Raw genomic sequence first — 15,775 nt, 5'->3', positions numbered from 1 at the left:
GAATAACTATATTGTACACCTCAAACTAATATAACACTGCATGGTAACTAACTGGAATTAAAATAAAAACAAATAATAATAAAAACAAAGTTCTTTTATCTTCCAAAAGAAAGCAGAAACGTGCTCACCTACAGTCATAAAGGCATATGAGGCCATAAATGTAATTTCACACATACACAAACACACATAAACTGTCAGAGAAAAGCCCACACCTAAGAATCATAAAAATGTGGGGCGCCTGGGTGGCTCAGTGGGTTAAAGCCTCTGCCTTCGGCTCAGGTCGTGATCCCAGGGTCCTGGGATCGAGCCCCACATCGGGCTCTCTGCTCTGCAGGGAGCCTGCTTCCTCCTCTCTCTCTGCCTACCTCTCTGCCTACCTGTGATCTCTGTCTGTCAAATAAATAAATAAAATCTTTAAAAAAAAAATGTGCTACTTACTTGGGTGGCAGAAAACTCACAAAAGAGATAAACTTGATTGGCCACAGTATCTGGAAGTGCGAGAAAGGTGAGTCAGCCTCTGCCCTGCCCACTACTGAAGAAGCCATCACCCCTGGGCTGTACTGAAAGCTTCATCTTGAGAACGATAAGATTATAGACAGAGTCTCCAAGGCCAGGCCACTGTTTTCCCTTTTCATTCCTACTTACTCTTGAAATGATTCCCTTCCAAGTGCTTCCAAGGCATATGCCTCAAGTGAACCTATTGCCTAAGCCTGGGCCCCGAGAGTTGTTAGTATACTGGAGCCAGAAGAATACACAAAGAAGCATGTCTGGATACAGGCTCACGAGAAGAGTACGCTCTCTCACCCTGCCTCGCTGCCATGGTGTGTGTTTCCTATCACTGACTTTTGTGCACAAGTATTTTGGGGGAAGAGATCTACAATGGCAGGAACAGTCTCGAAAACATCTTTTTCAGATGCCTGTTGACAATAAAATGAGAGCCTGTATATATTGCCTGTCTGAGGGGAGCATGCTAAGAGGTAGAAAATATGTTTTCCCTCCATCTGTGGTCCATCTACCACTAACCACGAACAGTGCAACCCACATGAAAATTTTCCTCTTGAGTGAATAGCGCTGCTGTGCCTGGGGAGAGTCCTCCGCTGGCTGGTTGACCAGTGGGAGTCACTCACAGACGCAGGTTGTCATTAACAGTGCTCACCTTTAGTTTCCCCATCATCCCAGAAAAGTTCGCCTTTTGCTTCTTTGTTATCATCTAGGGCAATGATAAGACCCAGAGGGTTCCGGCGGCTGTTGGAAACAAGGTTTAGGAAGGAGAGAAACACTTATGTCTCAAAAAACTTTGCCAAATGAAAATGAGCTGGGAATGTTGCCATCAGCTTTCTTTCCCTTTTTTTTTTTTTTTTTTTTTTTTGCACCCCGACCAAAATCAGTTTAAGAGAGAGAGAGAGAGAGAACACACAAGCAGGAGAGGCAGAGGGGGAGAGAGTGACAATGCCAAACAGACTCCCTCCTGAACGCTGGTCCCAACAAGGTGCTCGACCCCACAACCCTGAGATCACAACCTAAGCCTAAACCAAGAGTTGGATGCTTCACCAACTACACCACCCAGGTGCCCCTGCTATCAGATTCCAAATGGGAAAGGTTATTAGCAGCAGATGGCTTGGCTTTTCTCCAGACACAAAAGCAAAACAACAGGCACATCTTTCTCCAGAATCAGTAACGTCACAGGAGACAGAAATACTGCAAACATTAGCAATAAACATCTATGTAAGAAGCAAGAATTTAAGTGTCAGAATCATTGCAATTGCTACTATAAAAGTTGCTGAAGCAACTATTACTTAGAATACAGACTATTAGAAGAGAAAGACATTCTACACAATAATTGGTTCAGCCTAATTTTAGAGTTTGTGCAGGGGACGTTTTAACTATAGTTAGGGGGATATATTTCCTGACAAAGAAAGTGACTCCATTTTTACTCAGAAGGCAATAAAATACAATAAATCCCACCTATTTAATAGCAATTTTCCTAATCTGATTATTTATTATTAATTCATTTAGAGAGGAATATAAAACACAATAGTTATCTTCTTTATAATTTAAAATATGAAACACAAAACATGGCTCAAAAAGGTGGTAAGTACATGGGTGGAGAGAAAGAGAGAAAGAGCCATTTGACATTTAATCTCTCCTTGTGTCACCACTCCCCAGACCTCCTCCCAGTTTCCTGCTCCCACTGGTCCGTCACTAACATCATACTTTCTGCTCTTTCCCAGGTCAGCCCCCCACTGTGCCCTATGCAAGGCAGGTTCCGTTATCAGGCAAATCACCTGCTTTCTCTTTTAACACACATGTATTAAGTAGCTCTTGTTTTTTAGCAAGTCTAAGAAATACAAAGATGAATAGATCACAACTCCATTGATGAGCTTAAATATTATGAGAAGGATTAAACATGTTCACTGCATACTCAAGGCAGAAAGTAGAGTGACACAAAAGTCAAAAGACTTATAGGAGTCTAAAATGGCACTTCCAGCAGTGTGGCTGACTAAATATTCTGGGGGACACCAGGCACCCTGAAAGACCCACCCAACACATGATACTTAAATGCTGCTTCAGGTGACCTCAAGCTGACAGCAGTCCTGACTTGCAACTGAAGAAAAGAGGCAAATCCTCTCTGAAGGAATGAGACCCATGTCTGGATCCCTAAGATCATTACACTTGAAAAACAAAAACATTACTAAACATACCAGGTAATGAAGGAAAGTTGGCAGAAACAATGAACAATAATTTGGACTTTCCAAAGGATTTTAGACAGAATTTTCTCAGCTAAGGCACAAAATAATATTGAACAGTATACAAAAGAAGGATAAAAAAAAAAAAAGTTTGGAGTGGCATCACTCCCTCTGCTGGAAGAATTAAGGAAGCTTTCTTGCAAATGAAATCTTTAATTTGGAAAGTCATTAAGAATGCACCAGGCAAAGGATGTTGGAGGGGCTAAGAAGTACAGAAGCCCAAATGCCGTCCAATAGATGGGTATGTCTGGGAACATCCGGCTTTGGGCATGGCTGGTCTACGGGAGTGCACTCAGATGTCTCCAGAGGCACAGTTAACTTGCAACCAGATTGTGATTGGCCTGAACACCCTCCTCATGAAAGAATTTGGACTCCACACAGGAGAGCAACAAGGAAAAAAAAAATCTTCATTTTGGAAAGATAATTTTGGTATCAGTATGCAGAACAGCCTGAAGCTGAACAATTAGATACAAAGAAAACATTTGGTGTTAGATGTAGAATTTTGCCTCATTATCATAAGAAGTCTGCAATATGAAAAATTAAGGTAGTAAGGAAAGTTTAGAAGAAAAAAAAAGATTTCTAACCTCCAAAGAACCCCCAGTCTATTAAAAATAAGACTTTTAGAGACATGTAGAGATGTGCACGTCTTTAGTACAGATGGAGTCTAGAATTTCAGAATCAAAGACTCATAAAGAAGAAATCAGTGCTACGAAGGAGATTTGAAGTGAGTAAGTAATTTTTGTATGCTGTTCTGTATCACAGGAAAGAAATGGCTCACTGGGAGATAAGGAATGGGAAATCGAGATCATAGGGCAATGGAAAGTGGACTCCCTCTCCCTAGAAGAAGAATGAATGAGTCAAGAGCATAGCACAATGGATGAATGATCTGGCCAAGCAAGTAGGGTGATCAACAGTCCCTGTCTGCCCAGAACTGAGAGGTTTCCCAAGACATGAAACTTTCAGTGCTAAAATTAAACCGGTTCTGGGGAAAAACCAGAAGGAAGACCACTCCAGCAGCCAGTGTGCTTTGAGGAGAAATGCAGGAGGTTTAAGTAAGGACAGGGAGTAAGTTCTTTCAAAATCCATCTTGTAAATCACAACTTCCTCAGAAAGGGCCAACAGAAATGCAAGGGTCACGCACACCCCGGCCCCCTTCCTCCCATACACCATGGAAAGCTTCAGCATTTTCTGCATGGGCAACATAGGGGGATGGAAATGACCAGCTTTGTCACCAGCCTCGCCCTAGAAGGGAACTCCTGCCATGCTCTACCTGGCCACCGTGGTGGTGGCTGGCTGTTGTGTGGGGAAGATGTGGCCTCCTCGAAGGTGAAGTCCGATTCTGTCTCCAGGAAGTTCCATCTCCACACTTTGCTTCCTCCATCTCACTCGGGCCCCCTGGTGCAGGCAGACACACGTCAAGCACCTTGGCAGGGTGGCCCACTCGCACCCCCCTCATACCCATGGGCTGAGCTGTCCGCAGCTCTCTCGTTTTTCCACCAAGCTGACTTAGTGTCTAGTCAGACAATCAAGCGAGAGGAAGGAAACAAATTAAGAACAGGTTTTTGCCATCACTTGGGAGTTTGGGGGAGCGTTTACGTCATGCCAAGGCTATCTGACATATATTAGATGAACTGATAGTTTTAAACAAGCTAGCTGACTCCTGACCCAGCTGAATTTCTCCATGGGACCCTCCAATATTTGCCCTTATCTTACTGTTGAATAAAGTGTATAAAAGGTTTTTTTTTTTTTTTCCAGATCTCTTCATGACTAACATGAAGTGATTTAGGCTCACTTTACCCACTGTGCTACGAAATGACAAGAAACAGCACAGAAACCCTCTTCAGGGTGTGGACAGATCTTCCTCTAACCAGGGAGGCATCTTATCTATGCAGCTGTGGTCTTGAGGAGTTAAGAAAAGTCAAAGCTACTTACAGTCTCATAATCGTACCAGACAGCATCAGGCATATATGCCGTCACTTTCTCTGCACCCTGAAATTGAAACAAAATATTGTTCTTTGTGACTCGGCCTCTGAAGGGGATAAAATGGATTTCTTAGCACTCCCAAGGGAGTTTCTTAACCGTATACTGAGAGAGCATAAGTGGCCTTTCTTTTCTCTGTTATCCAATCGTGCCTTTCTCCTAACAGGAATAACAGAAGCAATAATTTGCAACACAAGGGAAAATCCCAGTGGAATCACATTAGGAATAATAATAATATGGAAATACATGTTGTGGTAAAAATTCCAGCTTTACATGAACGCATGTAATCCTCTCACCTGTCTCTGGTGGCAGATACTCTCATGATCTCTCCTTTCCAGCTGAGGCACTTGCCCCAGGCCACATGGTGCTAAGAGGCAGAGGCAACAATCACACCCCGATTCCACCCAACCTTAAAGACAGTGCTGGGTCCCTGCTCCATTCTGCCTCTACCTCACAGAGCAAGTAGGATCTACCAGGAGACTCTGATGATGAATAGGACTATTCCCAAACCCAGAGCCACCAGCAGATGCTTCTACACTTATTGGGAACTTGGTTAGAAAAAAAAAAAAAAAAAAAAGACTCCTATGTAACCCATCTCCAACTTCCCCAAACCTCAGCATGCTGTCCTCAGTGCCAGCTCAGGCGTGGAGGCTGGACTCAGGCTTGGAATAAAGAGAAGAAAAATGGGCCTAGGAATAGAAGAGTTTGGAGGGTAGCAGAAATAGAAGCAGAGACCCTCCGGGTGCCTCTGTGGGACACTTACCTCATCCAGAACCGGAGTGATCAGGAGCCCAGGGCCCCATAAAAACTGCTGGTGCACATCCCACGTACTGCTGTCCCCATAGAACCTGGAGACAGAGAGACATTCGCTGAGATCCGGGCCAAGGCTTCCTGACAACTCTCTCCCCGCAACTGTCTAAAACATGCAGGCCACCTGTCTGTGGTAACCCTCTGCATTATTCTGGGACACCTGCTCAAGTCCTGCGTCTGAGCCCTGGGAGGCAGATCCACTTTCCCCGACCCAGGCATTCTCCTTTTCTTCTCTTTGGCCAGACGCTTCTCCCGGGCTAGATGAATGCTGGGCGGGATCCGGACTCCAAGTCTGATCACCATCTGCCCCTTTAAATAAAATAAGCGTAGCAAGCAATACCTCCCCAAACTTCAGAAGACTATCAAGAAGGAACTGAATGTGATCATGGCACATAGCAGATAATTTAAAATTCTACTCTTTTCGCTTTTCGGGCAGCTGCATTTCAACAGGGAATTCCAGGAGGCGGTAAAAATGGACTCAAAATAATGAATGTATAATAATAGCAATAATAGTAATAATAATAATACTAATAGCAGATAGGTGCCTGAGAGCCTAGAATGTCAGACAACTGAGGGAGTTAACTGCATTTTCATATGAAAAGACTCTTAAGTGGCTTTATTCAGAATTAAGTTGGAGATGCTCATTGGCTGGCAGTAAAAATTCTGGAATTCTAGAAATCTTCTGTAGTATTGTTTTTTTTAAAAAAAGATTTTTATTTATCCATTTGCCAGAGAGAGAGAGAGAGAGAGAGATGGAGAGCATGAGCAGGAGGAGTGGTAGGCAGAGGGAGAAGCAGGCTCCTCGCTGAGCAGGGAGTCCAGGACTCTGGGATCATAACCCAAGTTGAAGGCAGACACTCAACTGGCTGAGCCACCCAAGGGTCTCCTCTGTAATATTCTTATTCATGTGTAAACGACAGGTTCATCCCAGGGCCTGAACACGGTGCATTACAGAAGATACCGTCCTGTTCACACTATCAAAACTTTTAAATTAAGAATCAAAAAACAAAGGACGCCTGGGTGGCTCAGTTGGTTGGATGACTGCCTTCTGCTCAAGTCATGATCCCGAAATCCCAGGATTGAGTCCTGCATCGGGATCCCAGCTCTACAAGGAGTCTGCTTCTCCCTCTGACCTTCTCCTCGCTCATGCTCTCTCTCACTGTCTCTCAAACAAATAAATAAAATCTTTAAAAAAAAAAGAATCAAGCAACGAAGGATTACAGAACTTAAATGATTTGTGTAAGATAAAGAATTAATTGGTGGCAGAAAAAATACCCCAAAGCCCCAAAGTTTTAGTCTACTTCTATCCCCAAAAGGGAACAGACTATACCATTTAAATATACCTCTAGAACAGTATGGAGGCTGCGTAACTCAGTTAAAAAAATACACATGTATCTGAATAACCATTCAAAGTGTCTCAATATTCACGCTGGTATTTGATCAAACAGTCCATGTTGCCACCCACATTAACAAAAGCTCTTTGGATGAGGTGAACTTACTCATGCAGAAGGGGCCTGGCCACCGTGTCCCCCCGGCTGTGGGCACGGTAGAAGAGGGTATAGAGGTAGGGTAACAGGGTGTAGCGGATGGTAAGGTAGTGCCTGGAGGAGTTCAACAGCAGAGAGTCAGCTCCAAAAGAGGCAGGATCCTGGGCCTGGGAGGAGGAGCAAGAGGTTGCCACTGTGACCTGGCTGTGAATGACAGAAGCATCTGGAGAACTCCAGACCCCCTTCTTCAGAACCCAAGAGTGTCCTTCCTCAAAGACCTGGAGCCTAGGGTGTAAACTTGGCCTCTGAGCCATACAGGTGGGCAGAATCGCTTCACCAGTAAGTGCCATTCACCACCTGTTATGTCAATCATTCTGAAGTACTTCTTCATCTGACTCTCATAACAAAATTAGCAACGCAGTCAGAGTGTACAGAAATTTAATGAAAACCTTCACAGACTAACCATCTCCTTAACTGCAGCAGTACCAAAACCAGACTCTGTGACAGCAGAACATTTTAATGGCATGTCAGAGGTCCTGGTTAATTGCAAATTAGCCAAAGTGAAGCACCAGGTAGGAGGTTGGCTCGCCTGATGTCTTGGTGAGGATGCAGGCAGATCCTGATCTTATTTTGATCATGTCTCCTGGGAGCCTTACCTTATAGCCTTGGCCATTGTGATTCCTGGAGAATGGATAGAATGCCCCCAGCTGCATCCACCGCCTGCAGAGCTCCTCAGGGGCATCCAGCGCGAAGCCACATATGTCAGCACCCACCTGGAAGGACACACAGACAGAACATTTACCTCACCTCCATTATCCCACCCTTGTTGCTTCCCATAAGGGACTTCCTGAGAAGGCTTATAGAATCTGATCAGAATTTGGTCACATCACATGTTCACTCTTCTTTTTTTTTTTAAGAGAGGGGCAGAGGGAGAGGGAATCTTAAGCAGGCACCACAACCAGCACACAGCCTGACACGGGGTTCTATCTCACAACCTGAGCTGAAATCGAGTCAGATGCTTAACCAACTGAGCCACCCAGGAACTCCCCCTATGCCCACTCATCACCGTCAGATGACCATGAATAAGCTACTTCAACCTTATGTGCCTCAGTTTCCTTGTTTCATTAAATGGGTGTTAATTAGCTACACAGGGTTTTCGTAAATGACATAATGTAAGAAAAACACTTGACATACAATAGCTTTTGTTTTTTAAAGATTTACTGATTTATTTGACAGAGAGAGAGAGAGTGAGTGAGTGGTGGGGGATGGGGGGCAGAGGGAGAGGGAGAGTCCCAAGCAGTCTCCCTGCTGAGTGTGGAGCCTGATGTGGGGCCCCATTCCACTACGCCAAGACCATGACCTGAGCTGAAACCAAGAGTCAAACACCCAACCAACAGCACCACCCAGGTGCCCCAACATACAACAGCTTTTTGATGGGTAGGACTAAGATTACTGCCAATATTATTTGACCATACCACTATTAGAATTAACTTCTCAAAGCCTAAATCTGACTCCATCAGTCACATATTCAAACATCTCCAAGGTTTCCTCACAGCTTAGCTAGCCGCTCCTCAAAACCTGGCTCCAACCCACCTTTCCAGTCCACTCTCCACTCCAGTCCTACAAACTAATCCTTATAAACACATCAAATTCTCCCCCTTACTGCTTTTCCTCATGTTTATTTCTCAAACTTAAAATGACCTCTCCATTAGTCTGGTAAAATAAGCCCACTTTTCAAGGGTAAACTCAAGTGCAACCTGTTCCGTGATATTTCTTCTCACTTGTTGCCCTGACTCCCTGTGTTCCTTATAATCTTGTCAGAACTAGGATTTCCCTCAATATTTAATTAACATGCCCCTAGTTTTTCATAATTATTGGTTATGTATTTTCTATGTAAGAGGAAAGAGAAGGTGCTTCTGTAATATTTATGCTTTTCTCTACCCTCACCCTGCATACCTAACTCAGTACCTGGCACATAGTAACGGCTCCATAAATATATATGTTCAATTTAACTAACAGATGTCAAACCCAGCTCTAGGGACCTGGCAATGTTAAGTTTCCTCATGTGGGTGCTGGATACACACATGTGTTCAGCTTATAAAATCCATCAACTATATACTGAAGGATATGTGTACTTTTTGTGTGTGTATGTTATACCTTAATAGAAAAAAATATTCCAACAATAACAATTCAAGGTTGTACTTTCTATCTTAATAAGTCAGTACAGGAAAGTATGTTGTAGTATCAGAGCCATACTAATGTAGATGAAGCCTTTGTTCTCAAGACATTAAATCCCTGGGCCAGGAAGGGTAGGAAAGGTGAATGTCATACTCTGAGAATTTTCTAGAAGAGGTTTTCTGGGGCTTGAAGTAGGGATGTGGACTCACCATTGGGATACCAAAAAGATTGAATTCCAGCATGCCAGGGATGGACCACCGAAGATCATTCCAGGTGGCCGCATTGTCTCCCAACCAGTGGGCTGCAAACTTGCCAGATCCCGCAAAGGTAGAACGGGTTATAATAAAGCTTCTCTTATTAGGGAACACAGTCTTGACAGCTCTAGAAAGGGAGAGAAACTTAAGGAGTCAGTGTGTGATCTCAGCATGTCTCAGCCCTCAGATACAGTGACAATGATGAGGATCATTGCCTTTTAACTCCCTCCTAGTGGGTTAGAGATGCTGTGGAAGCAGACTGCACCGTTGAGTATGTTTCCATTTTATTTTGCTTCTTTCTAAGGTGTTTTATGTACCTCATTAAATCCATAATTTCCAAGATTTTTAAAAGCAGGCTTTAAAAAGTCTTGTTGAAAAGGCTAGTTGCTAGAGGTACAATTTTTATGGAACAAAGGTGAAATTTAATTTTACATAGATGGATATACACTGATCTTTCACATTGCATGATTTTAAACACATGCAAAAAGTGAATTTATGAACAGCTTTTTGGAACTTAAATTGTTTTTAAGTAGAGACACTTCGGTCATAATTTTGTAATAAATAAGACTTTTTAAATGTATAGATACATATGTGTAGTTTTATAAGTAACTATAAATATGTATCATCTATATTTTTTAAAATTATTTATTTATTTTAAGAGAGACGGAGCACCAGCAGGAAAGCCATAGAGGGAGTGAGAGAAAAATCCCAAGCAGATTCTGTCCTGAGTGCAGAACCTGATCCAGGGCTCAATCTGATGATCCTGAGATCATGACCTGAGCTGAAACTAGGAGTCAGATACTTAACTGACTGCACCAGCCAGGCACTCCTATCTGTATTTTTTAAATTGTAAGTCTATATGTCTGTTTTTAACCTTTTGCTTTGTAATTTTTCAAACAACTTTCAAGATGGCTAAACTTACACCATGACTTTGCTAATGAATGAATGTGGCTTTGGTCTGGCTTCCTGCTGTTACCGTTAGAGCAAATTTTCAGCACGTTTCCCCCACTGTAGAATTTGAGTCTACAAACAAGGGTATACACAGCGTGGTAGAAGAATGCTGAACCTGTATCCAAAACCCTGAGGCACATGAAGTCTGTAAGTTACTTTACCCTCCATACCCCATACAGTGTGGCAGAGAGGAAAATGTATGGGTTTGGGATTTATGCAAAAATGGTTTAAAATATGCTTTTACAAGGTATTAGTTGCTTGCCCTTGGTCAAGTTACTTCTATCTCTTCCAGCCTTCCATTCATGTATTCCTCCATTCTTTCGTTTTATACATTCCATATGCATTTCCCGGATTCCTTCTTCCCTATGTGCTGGGTAGTTTCTTCATTCATTCAGTATAATAACCCTGTTTAGCTTGCAGGGTTCTTAAAAATAACACATATGGCATGGAACAAAGATCAGTAATCTGATCATGTAGGAAGTCCATAGCAACAGTGGTCTTACTCTGCCGTGGCAATTGCCATGGAGTAGCCGTACAGATTGTGGACATCATACTGCTTGCCCCAGTGCTGCTCTGCATCCATGCAGAGAGTCTTGCAGAACAGGTACCCATCCAGGATTCCTGGGGCAGAAGAGGGAATAGGTTAATGAGAGCCTCTGAGGCACATTCCCTGCTCCTGGACTACCCAGTAGCACAACCGGAACAGGGGCACTCTAGGCAGGGATCTATTGTGGCCAACCTGCAAATGATCACACAGCTTCCTGACTGTCAGAGGGTTATATGTTTGGAGTAGTTTCTCTGATATATAAATAAATTTTTCTGCCCCATACACACTCTTCCACTCTAGGTGCTCATGTGGCTCAAGGCAGGCCCTTAGAAGCCAGAGGATCCAGTTAGACTTGAGGTTTAATCCGAATTCTGCAAACAGAGTCAAACCATGTGGTCCAAGAATAGAAATAATGGATGAAAGTGTAAATTAATTGTTCACCCCTTTTCTCCTCTGACCAGAGAGTTAAAAGCCTGCCTCCTCACTCTCTCTCATGCTTCTATTCTTTTCTATTCTCATTGTACCATTCTGACTCTGATCCAAATTACATTTGCATATTAATGACTGCAATTTCTTTTTTTAAATTTTTATTTATTTTTTTTATTTTTTTTCAGTGTTCCAAAATTCGTTGTTTATGCACCACACCCAGTTAATAGCTTATTTACTTCTGAACTATTGGTCTTCGAATTCATACTGCACACTAACGCCAGATTAATATTTCTAAAACAATTTGACTACCTTAATTCCCTTATATGAAAACATAAATAGCTTCCATCGCCAAGAGAATGAAGTGCAAACTGTTTCACCCCCATGCAAATCCCTGGCCCATCTGCCCCAATGTCCGATTTCCTCACCCCACTGGAAGTCTTCCAAGATGCTATAATGCTAGCACCTCGTTCTTTCCTCAATCAAGATAAAATGTATCTGTGAGCCTCTAGCTTTCTTCAAACTACAGCAAATGCTGGGATTCTGGGGCCATCCCCTGAGAGATGATGTTGTTCAGAGGTCAGCCAGAGCTCACTAGTATATTCAGGGACTCTGATTCCCTTCAAGGCCATGGGTCCTGGCTTCTTTTTCATCCTACATTTCACATCTGTTCTTCACACTCTTGGAATCACCAGACTTCACCCTCATCCAAAGAGCAAGCCCAGTTACACGGTCTCTTTCTAGTAAGCCCTGACCTCGAGGGATACGCATTACAGAATAATACCAACTAACCACTAGCCTCTGGCTTCTGTGCTGAATGTTCTCTGGACCTTGCCCTAGAAACAGCTCAGCCTGTTGGTAGAAAGATTAGTGGCCCCCTTTGAATTTATGCCTCATTTAGGAGAGCTTGGAGTGCTTTGGTTTTCTTTCCTAATTTTCTGTATATATTACTCACATTTTCCCCTCCCTACGTACACTTATGCACAAACTCCCTTACCGGGTGGTTCGTATCTATCCTTATGAATGTAGAACGCCAAATATGCATTGCCACTTTAATTATACTACCACCAAGACTTACTAGGAGTGAATGGGGGGTAATTTAGATTGTTCGTGGAACATCCTGAAACGGAACCATCAACGAAGTTGGAGATTTCGTTCATATCCTACAAGACAAAGAGCAAAACTACCACAAAGGAAGAGTAACATTCCCCCTTATGTTGTACTGATGTTTGTCTCCTTTTTTTGTTTTTTTAAGAAATCAGAGAAATGATTCTAGATATTTCATCTTTAAAGAGGTTCTTATGCACATGGAGGGAAATAGATGTTCCTGTCTTTTCTACCCACAGAAGCTTTCACAGAGAAAGTTCTTAAAATCCCTTCAAAATGCTCTATGTCTATAATCATGGAAAATGAAAAATGTTCAAAAACATTAGGTGATAAAAGATCGCGATTCATATGCTTCTATATATATCAACTTATATGTTATCTATATACCCCAATACAGCTATGAATGCACACATATTCTATCTATACATACATATATGTATATATATATATATATATATATATAGATACACACACACACACACACACACACACACACAAATACATACCTAGAGAAAGTGAGGGGGCAAGCCCATGCCAACAGCCGGGCAGATGAGGGTTCTGGGAAGATGCGTACCAAAATGTCGATGGTAGATGTTTTTGGTTAACATTTTAGAGGGTTTTTGCTTTCATCTTTTTAACTTTCTGTATTGTTCAAATTTTCTGTACTTCTCTTAAAAATAGAAAAAAGTTCAACTCTAGAGCTCCCTAAATTTTGCTGAACATCTGTTGCTTTGAATTTGTTTCCATTTGATATCGTATGTGACATTCATCCTTACCACCCCCACAGTTTTGTCATGCACCCAGGGACTTTGGTTCTGATCAATTTGTTCACTGCGTCCAAAGAAAAGAGCTCTTGCTGTGCTGGCAACTGAATAAACCAATATACGTTTGAGACAATATAAGGCATATATGACTGATTTTTGTGTCTTTCAATTCATTCATTTTAAAAGAAAAGCTGGATTCGGGGAAAAAAAATTTCTGAGTTTACTTCCAGGCCTAATGATCTGATTTAGATTCTAAGCTACATGTTTCAGTAAGATTATTTGAATAGTAACATAAGGAATATCAGAATGACTGCCCTATGTGCTTTTTTTCTCCTCCTCTTCCTGCCATGTTCCTTGACTCGATGATATAGAAACACACAGTCTGAACATCAGTCACCGAATATTCAGAGTATTAAGAACTCACAATCCAGATTCCATCAAACTCTACTTGGTTGTGGAAAAGCTCAAATTCTTTTGCCCACCAAACAGCACAGTTGGGGTTGGTATAATCAGGAAACACAGTTTTTCCAGGCCAGACCTGCAGGAGAAAAAGAAAAACACTGATCAGAGTCAATTAAATGAATATAGAGCTAGGTGGCTGTTAGGGGTCTGGGGCTGAAGGGACAGGGAGACATGTGTATCCCCAGCATATATAAGGCATCTGAAGTGTCAAGACAATTAAACACATGCAAATACATACATGTGCGCACACACGCACACTCTGCAACAGCCCCGTCACCGGTCCCCAGGCCCCCTGTTTAGTTACCTCCCCAATGAGTGGGGTCACCCCGTCTGAAGCATTCACCCATATCTTCATGCTGGAACCCCTATCATACGGGCCATAGGGATTGCTGGGGGAAGAGCTGTTGGAGATGGCTGGATCCTAAGAAAAGAAAAAACACAATGGAGAACCCAGCTTCAAGCTCGAGGCACAGAAAGGAGACTGGGAATTGGGGGGTGAAGGAGAGGGAGGTTGCTGTAAAGGTAAGGAAGAGCCGGCACCTGATGATCCAGGGGGAAAAGAGGATGGCCCGTACCACGATGATGACCAGCTTCTGACTGTTACTGTGTAACTCTTCAACAAACTCAGGGAAGCCTTTAAAATTGACTGGGTCATAAGTGAAGTCCTTCCTCGCATCCATGTAATCAATATCGGCATGCTGGACATCCTGAAAGCATACACAAACTCCACAATTCAGCTCGCGGGACATTCCCTGTTCAAATGACTCAGTCAAATCATCACTGTTATTATCCACCATACATGCTGACTGCATGCCGGGCTCGAAGCCAGGTTCTTGATCAGTCCCTAGCATCTAAGTGCTTGTTTTCCAATAGCAATTTCAAAAACAGAGGACCCGTTGTGTCCCTAAGGCCTGACCCTCAGCCCTGGAACCAGGTTAACTGCATCACCTGGCCTTGTCAACCGGCCCCCTCCGTCACTCAAAACCAATCTAACAAATAAACCACACCAATCACAGCAAATCACTAAGGCTATCAAAAACAGGTGGTGTAACTGGGTGACCGGTAATGAGGCCGCCATGTGATGTGATGGGTTTATAAGCAACTAATGAATCGTTGAACACGACATCAAAAACTGCTGATGTACTATATGCTAACTGAACATAATTAAAAAAATATATGTATCTCTACCTAAATCCTAGCCCATCCACAAACGGAAGGGGAGAAGAGACAGTCTGTCCTACATCTCCTGCATTTTACCCCTCGTGTTTTGTTTTGTTGCTTCTCTTCTAACTCCAGTGTTCTTTGGCATTTGTTTTTTCCTAATTCTACCTGTATGAAACTGACACTTGCTCTAGGACCTATGTGCCTGCCTCCAATGGAAAGGTGTGGGGAAGAGAAGAGGATTATTCTAGAGATGACTGGGCTTTTTCCTTTGTACCTACTGAAAGGTCTCATGCTCCAAGACAGAAGAGACATGTTCAAATTTAGCCATTCAAAATATTAAAATATTCTATTTTTAAATGTACATACTATATGGTTTTGCTCACTTAAACTAGGGAAAGAAGTGCTTTGAGAACTCAAGTAAAAACACATTATATAAATGTAGTCAATACAATAGCATAAGAAAATTTTACTAATAAAATGTTCTAAGAAAAACAGACACAAACAGACTGTATTCCTAACCCCAAAATTGTGGTCTCTAAGTATCATTTCCTATTAAAAAAAAAAAACAACAACAAACAAAAAACAACTAGTTCCTTAAAGGAATGGCCAGTGCCGCAAGAAAGTCTAGCATTCTGAATATATAAAAATCTTTTTTATTATAGATACTTAAAAAATAACTCGGGCAGAGAAATTATAAGCAGTTGTTCTTACTCCCCAAGGGAATTTGTTTATTTCCGGAGTTGACTTAAAGCCTTACTCACGTAAGGGAGCCCTGCCGCACGGTTTCTCTCCATGACTTCCTTCAAGCTTTCCAGTGTTCCATAATCATAACGACTGAGATGGAATCCAAGTGCCCAGTATGAGGGAAGGACTGGCCGTCCAATGAGCTGAAAGAAGT

The 15,775-nt window shown here is 42.4% G+C and overlaps 1 protein-coding gene across 3 annotated transcripts in view; it reads right to left on the bottom strand.

Moving 5' to 3' along the window:
* MGAM (maltase-glucoamylase) overlaps nucleotides 1-15,775 on the bottom strand; it is a 157,206-nt gene that overhangs the window by 35,984 nt on the left and 105,447 nt on the right. For all 3 annotated transcript variants that reach the window (XM_045063083.1, XM_045063082.1, XM_045063081.1), the window contains exons 10-23: nucleotides 15,639-15,764; nucleotides 14,289-14,420; nucleotides 14,018-14,134; nucleotides 13,676-13,789; nucleotides 12,459-12,543; nucleotides 10,911-11,028; nucleotides 9,412-9,583; nucleotides 7,681-7,797; nucleotides 7,037-7,191; nucleotides 5,491-5,575; nucleotides 4,680-4,736; nucleotides 4,018-4,142; nucleotides 1,157-1,245; nucleotides 439-488 (exon numbers count right to left, since the gene is read on the bottom strand). In XM_045063083.1, coding sequence (XP_044919018.1) covers nucleotides 439-488; nucleotides 1,157-1,245; nucleotides 4,018-4,142; nucleotides 4,680-4,736; nucleotides 5,491-5,575; nucleotides 7,037-7,191; nucleotides 7,681-7,797; nucleotides 9,412-9,583; nucleotides 10,911-11,028; nucleotides 12,459-12,543; nucleotides 13,676-13,789; nucleotides 14,018-14,134; nucleotides 14,289-14,420; nucleotides 15,639-15,764 — 1,542 coding nt within the window. The remainder of the gene's footprint in view (nucleotides 1-438; nucleotides 489-1,156; nucleotides 1,246-4,017; nucleotides 4,143-4,679; nucleotides 4,737-5,490; nucleotides 5,576-7,036; nucleotides 7,192-7,680; nucleotides 7,798-9,411; nucleotides 9,584-10,910; nucleotides 11,029-12,458; nucleotides 12,544-13,675; nucleotides 13,790-14,017; nucleotides 14,135-14,288; nucleotides 14,421-15,638; nucleotides 15,765-15,775) is intronic.

This window comes from Mustela putorius, unplaced genomic scaffold, assembly GCF_011764305.1.
Source record: "Mustela putorius furo isolate JIRA1106 unplaced genomic scaffold, ASM1176430v1.1 tig00003845_pilon_pilon_pilon, whole genome shotgun sequence".
Classification (NCBI taxonomy): Eukaryota; Metazoa; Chordata; class Mammalia; order Carnivora; family Mustelidae; genus Mustela; species Mustela putorius.
Note: the sequence above shows the minus strand (reverse complement) of the source record. Positions and strands in the feature narration are given on the sequence as shown.